The sequence below is a fragment of the Trichomonas vaginalis genome, chromosome IV, assembly GCF_026262505.1.
Source record: "Trichomonas vaginalis G3 chromosome IV, whole genome shotgun sequence".
Taxonomy (NCBI): Eukaryota; Parabasalia; order Trichomonadida; family Trichomonadidae; genus Trichomonas; species Trichomonas vaginalis.
Window position 1 is genome coordinate 20,625,482 of NC_067206.1, and position 6,768 is coordinate 20,632,249.

The 6,768-nt window shown below is 32.8% G+C and overlaps 1 protein-coding gene across 1 annotated transcript, besides 3 other annotated features; it reads left to right on the top strand.

Moving 5' to 3' along the window:
- Window positions 1-1,027: part of a mobile genetic element that runs on past the window's edge.
- Window positions 1,005-1,027: a terminal%2Cinverted (terminal inverted repeat of MuDR-6/TvMULE4 transposon ID:TVAGG3_0136730).
- Window positions 1,028-2,040: 1,013 nt separating this feature from the next.
- Window positions 2,041-2,171: a mobile genetic element.
- A 1,726-nt stretch (window positions 2,172-3,897) lies between these two features.
- TVAGG3_0136750 (DDE endonuclease superfamily) lies at window positions 3,898-4,407 on the top strand (the record flags this gene model as incomplete). Its single annotated transcript, XM_001330797.1, has 1 exon — window positions 3,898-4,407. The coding sequence occupies one exon, from the start codon at window positions 3,898-3,900 to the stop codon at window positions 4,405-4,407; it is 510 nt and encodes a 169-aa protein (XP_001330833.1).
- Between the last annotated feature and the right edge of the window lie 2,361 nt (window positions 4,408-6,768).

Sequence of the window (6,768 nt, forward strand, 5' to 3'; positions counted from 1 at the left end):
GAGCATGTATTCTCTCTGCAAATCGTTTGATTGCACGTGGTTTTTGAGCGTACATCTCTGGAATGGACGGACCTGTAAGAGGAATTTCAAGATCTTTGAATGCATTTAGCTGTGCTATCGCTCTTTGATTGTCATCTGTTTGGAAGTAATGTTCTAAATATTTGCGATAAAAGACAGACGAATATTGACTTTTGTCATTTGGGGCGGAATGATCATGTTCTTCAACTATTTTGATTAGTTTGTATTTATTTTGATCCAAGATTGCAACATTAAAATGTGCAGGACATTTTGGATATTTGCAGTGGAATGAAATCTGAGATCTTTCTTTCCTGACACGTTCACCATATCCATACTGTGCTTGTATTTCTTGTTTAACTCCAAATTTACAAAGATCCATAACAGTAAAGATAGTTTCTTCTTCTAATTCCATTTGAAATTGAAATGAAAATTAAAAATTCAGAAATTTGAATAGATTTGGTCTGTAATTAAATGAGAATAGCAGTTTGTTCGTCATTGTTTGAGGCAAGAGTATTATAGGAATATTATATGATGGATTTGAGTTGCATATAAAGAGTGCAAAAGGATAAAGAGAGAAATTTTGTTAGATTAAATTATTAAATTTTAATTCTTTATTTTTTAGGATTGTTAGCTTTGTAAGATTGCTTTCTCACAAGAGAAAACAAGTATAAGGTTTAAGCTGTATGTATTAAAGTTATAAATATTTGATTTTAAAAAAAATCAAGATTTTAAACTTTAAAGGTATTAATTATGATTATCTTTCTTTAGCTTTGCATGCTGTATGCTACTTTTGGAAACTGCTCTATTGTATTAGAATGTTTTTAAATTTTGCACCTAAAAATGCGTAATATTAAAAATTAAGGTATTAATTATGATTATCTTTCTTTAGCTTTACATGCTGTATGCTACTTTTGTCTTTGAGACATTCCATGATTTAAGTTAAAAAGCTTTAAAAAAAATGCAAAAAAAATTGAATACTTTACTGGCTGGGCAAATTTGTCGCCGCCCCCACATTGGCTTCCCCTCTGCACACACTTTCGTCACTATGACGACAAGCATATGCTTTGCCCTTTCCTGAGAGAAACAGAGTCTCCTAAGTACTGAACATCTCAATTTTAACATTAAAAATTGATGAATCAAAAAGAAATTCACTTCGAAATTGAAATAAAACTAGAAAAACCTGATAAAGATGGTTATGCAAAAGATATAGTAAATGATATCATTACACATTCCACTTCCAATCGTGAATTGAAGTAAATATTGCACAATCAAATGGAACTAAATCATTGGATTTTCATCAATTTTATGGGGTATTATTTCCAGATTTTAAATGCGCTGCTTATAAAATAGTGAAAAAGTTCTATGAAGAAAAAATTTCCCTGAAATATAGATAAAAACGCACTTTTTGTTTTGTTCTCATTGCAAAGCAAAAATCCAACTCAACCATAATTATGGAAGGGGTTACAGCTTCGGTTGTTAAAGCGCATAAAAATTGTCATGGCGATCAACAAATTCTCAATAAGTTGCTTGACATGATTGTTTACAAACATGGATGTAATATTGTTTATAAATCCATGATAATGCTAGAAATAAATTCAATTTCACTTTTATATTTTACGTTTGAAACTTCATACAAACACGTATTTCACAAATCACATAAAGAACGTGTTAGAGCATTCATGATAATGATAATCGGAACTAATAGCCAAAGAAACAAATTAATACCTGAGACAATCTTCCGCACTCAAATTCTGATTGCAGAACTTCGACAGACAAAGTTCAGCAGTGCACTGTTTTCTGCCGGTAATGTCATTCTGGGAGACATTGTCTCTGCATGTCTCCCAGAAAGCCACACTTTTCTGCACTCCTAAGTTTATTATATGTACATCAGAAAGTCATTAAGTTATTATGTATATTTTCTTATCTTGATGCAAGAAAACCAAAATTTCTTAAATATTGTCTAAATTATCAAATTAAAAATGTTTAGATTTTCAGTGCTATGGCTTTACTACCGTAAAGGTTCAAAAAAATTGTGTTTCGGCGGTTCCGCCGCCTCGGCACTAAATTTCAACGAATCTTATATAATATGTCCTTTTTTATTTTTATTTTTTTTCTTTTCTTTTTCTCTTCTTCTTTTTTCTCTCCCTTTCCTTTATTCTATTATTATTTCTTTGTCTTCTTCTTATCGAATAACCTGTTAAAAACTGCCATTAAATATATTTACATTGGAAAGTGTCATATTTACCACTTCCATAATAACCTAAGATGCATTTTTTTAAATCAATTTTGTAAAAAAATTATGAAACTATTGTTTTCTTTTGAATGATTTGAATTCTCACAATTTTGTATCGTTTTCTATTCCTTCTATATATATATTATTAATGAAGGACATTTTTTTGAAAATACGGAAAAATGATTGATTAAGATGAATGTTGTTCAATTCACTTTTTTTGTATATATATTAGAGAATTTCACAATATTCTAAATTTTCTCCAATGCATATGTATATTTATTCTTAATTTTGCTATTAAAATTATTTTTTTCATAGACTTTGGCTTGGGTGACAATATCACTTTGGCATAGGTAATCAGGATTTACCTAAGTTAATCCTTCCTTATGAACTAGTAACGTTCCATACAATTAGCTTTTCGCCGATCTGAAATTGTTTCCAAGTTATGAAAGATGAAATAGAGTGTGTCAAAAATGTATATCCATCGAGTTTCTGGTATGAAAGGTACTTTAATCTTCGTTTCATAGCGCACTTCGTAGTTTTTGAATAATATAATTAATTGGTGAACTCTTTTGATGAATTGATCAAATAGTGGGCATGCTTTGCGAGTATGCACTATTATATTATTCAGTACATGATTTAAGCACCATATGTATACAGTTTGTAAACCGGGATACAAGGCTCCTCCATGCCGCCAGTGGCATAACCCTTTAACCTGGACTGGTAAACCATCTCCAAAAATGGCAGCCATATGTGAATGCTCTATCTCCAAACTAAGGTATCAAGTGTGATATTCTTCATTATTCCAATTGGTTGAAATGGTTGTATCGAAAAACTGATGTGCATATGTACTTCCAGGGTTGGAAACACAAGAAAACAACCCATGCCGACTCCCATGTGACCCACAGTCGAGTGATGTAGTATCTGTGATATCAATTAAATTTATTTTATTTTCAAAATTTAAAATATCTTATAAAAAAATAAATTTCCCGGGTGGCTACAAGATTGGTAAAATAAACGGTCACCTCACTAAAATAAACGGCTATTTTTCCACCATGCCCATATAGAGAGTAATTCATTATAAAGCAATAATTCCGAAATAATTGACATTCCAAGTTCTTTCACCTCTTTAAGTTTCGTCGATTTCAAGAAGTTTCAAAATATATCCTTACCTTAAAAACGGAATACTATTTCATGATACTTACAGAAAATAATGTATTTATATCATGCTCAAAAATGATAGTGTTCATTCGAAATTTACATCATGATTTAGTATTTATTCCAAATCAAACAAGTTTATAAATATTAATTAGCGAGAGTTAAGATTGATTCATAATAAACACATTAACTGATACTATACAGATATATTCGATATTATTTTCATACATAATCTCATTTTCTGTTTACATACGTATATTGAATGAAATTTCCTTCCCAATCACTGTCCACCGTTAACTTCTTTTAAGAACAAATTTACGAACTTCCCTGATGCTGTTGCCGCTGTAGACAGTACTACAATTCCGTTCAATATTCCATCCGTAAAGGAAGAGAGGCTTTATAGTTGGGACGAAAAAAACCATTGCAACGGTATTAAGCTCCAAGTCCTCGTGTCTCCAGATAGAAAAGCCATTCATCAAAACGTTGATTTTATGGCTGCTGTCCATGACAAAAAGATTTTCGATCTTTCAAAAGTATTAGAATTCTTGACTGTCAAGAGAGGATTTGATGATTATCAATATCCTGTACTTGCCGACCGCGGCTATATTGGGATCCAGAAATATCATCTTACTGCTGTGCTAATGAAGAGAAGCCACGAAGAAGCAGATGTTGATCGCAACAATGCAATTGCTCAAGACAGACAGGTTGTCGAGCGTTTCTTTCCACGTTTCAAGTCATGCTGGTCCTGTGTGAAGAATGGTTTTCGAGGCGAGCGCACATCACTCCCTCTCATTATATCAGGCCTAGTTGGTTTGACAAATTATAATATTGATGGTTCACCACTGCATGATAATGAAAAGTTACTCCTTTTTGAAGACTTTACACCAACAAAGGTTCTTCCTTCAAGTGATACCGTCGCTGCTGTTGTTGCACCATCCATGAAGCCATCAAAGAGGAACATCATTGCTGTAGCTCATCAAGCTGTTGATATCATACAGTAATCACAAGAGGCGAACTACCTTTATCCAATTAAAGGTGGTATTGTTGGCCTTCACAACATGGGAAACACGTGCCATTTGAACGTATGCTTACAAGTATTGTTCTACATTTCAGAGGTCAGAACAGAAGTTTTGAAGTTTGCCAATCAATCTTCTCCCATCGTTACCGAGATGTCAAGTATCTTTACCAATCTAAATTCATTGAAATCCAAAGAATTGGTCTTCGTTCCACATGAACTTGCCACATTACTTGGTAACTCAACATATGAGGCACAAGATTGTGATGATACAATGACAAGCTTGATCACAAATCTCGCAGAACAAATACCAGGAATCGGTCATCTCTTCCGGATCACTTATAGTGATAGCGCCAACGAAGAAACAAATTGCTACTCAATTCACAGTTCTTGACTTTCGACATCCAGAGAGAGTGGCAGAATGATTCAATTCATCAAGTCATCTTTGACTTCCCAAAAAAGTTGACACTCCCAACAGTCGAAAGGCAAAGATATCAATTGATTGCAATTGTTGCCTATTGCAATTTCCATTATGTGGTCTTTTTGCAAAAAAGTGCATATGGGCTCATGATCAATGATGAAGTCGCATACTCTGTTCCATTAATTGATATCAATGCATTGAAGGGATGCTCAATTGCTGAGATGCCACCTTTATGGTACAAGACTCTCGAACACAAATGGCTCGCAAAGATGCTCATTTATCGAATGATTCAATTAAGAAAATTCTATGCTTGTCATTTTCGTGACGATAGGTGTCTTTAAGGAATAGCATTGTGTCATCATAGTGTCTTGAGTTTGAATTTTTCGATTTTGAATTTATTTTGTTAATTTTTCGCACAAAAATTCTATTTAAAATCGAAAAGTAAAACGGCAAACATCTAGTATAATACATAAACAATCTATATACTTAAAATAAAAGATAATTATTTTTTTCAATGGTGTCTGAACAAACCGTAAGACACTATTCAAAAATTGAAAGAGTCTTGCGGTTTCAAAAGACACCCACAAAATAGACGATAGGGCAGACACCATTGAAATTTACCCAATTCTATATGATTTTACCCTTTAAAAAATTTAAACATAGAAACTGCGAAAGAAAGATTTGCATGATACAATGCTATATAGCATATGATATTATATGTTTATATCAAGTAAATAATGATGCGCTGTCTATCCTATTCAAATAAACATATATTAACATATGCTGATAAATTGTTTTGCATCATGAAAACATTTCTACTTGGTTTATTAAGAAAATTCTACAATCGAGAAGGCCAATACTTAAGCATTCTAAATTAGAACGCTTAAGCATTACCCTTCTCGATTGAATTTGATTTGCAAGGATCTCCCACCGCAATAAGTTACCATTCTTCAAGGAATAAGCAATATTATAATTCCTACGAAGTTATAGATTAGTTCAAATCCATATTTACAGCAATATATATTCGAAGTTTCTCATTAAATGAGAAACTTCGCATCTATATTGTTATAAAGATGCATATTTGTGCTCTCTTGTCATTGTAGAGGCAGCGTATATGAATTTATGGTGTTTTCTACTTGATGTTTCTAATCAATAATGAAGCATCAGTAGAATCCCCCAATTAGTGTGAGTTGAATACTTATATTTGCATCAAAGAATTAGATACGTATATTTATAATATTATGAGCAGAGATCATTTGAAGTCTCCCAATATTTGTGTGACTTCGAACGAGCTCTGCCCATAAGTAATGTATCTATTAGTCTGGTAATGTTTGTTATCTTCAATTAATGCAAAGTTCCTTTGAGCTACATCTTATGATGATGAAACTCAAAAGAACTTTACATTAATATGAAGTTCTTATAGCCATCAGTAGGCCAGCGTAGTTAAACAGTATTAGCTTCTCATGAAGTACTGGGATATGAAAAGATCTTAACATTTTAGTCAAAGTACTACATGAGAAGCTAATATTGCTACTCTCCCTAACCTATGGATGGTCAAGGATTCTGTATTTAAGACGAATAGAGCAAGATTCTTCCAATGGATCAAATAAATTAAAGAAGGTTTGGAAGAACCTTGCTCTAAGGTAGTTAAAATGCATTCCCTGACCATCCGAGGGTAAGGGAAAATAATGAATTTGTTTTCTAATGAAGCTCTCTGATTGCTGAAGATGAATTGGAGCCAATCAGAGAACTTCATTAGAAAACATAATGTTTGCCCCTCCAAGAACAGTGAGCGAGTTAAAGCTATGTTCTTGGTGGCATGCAAGCTCGGCAAACGCCGAGCTAATTAAATTAACGTACAATATTAACGTACAAAAAAGTGTCTAGACACGAGTGTCTGACCACACCTGAAATTCAAGATTTGTG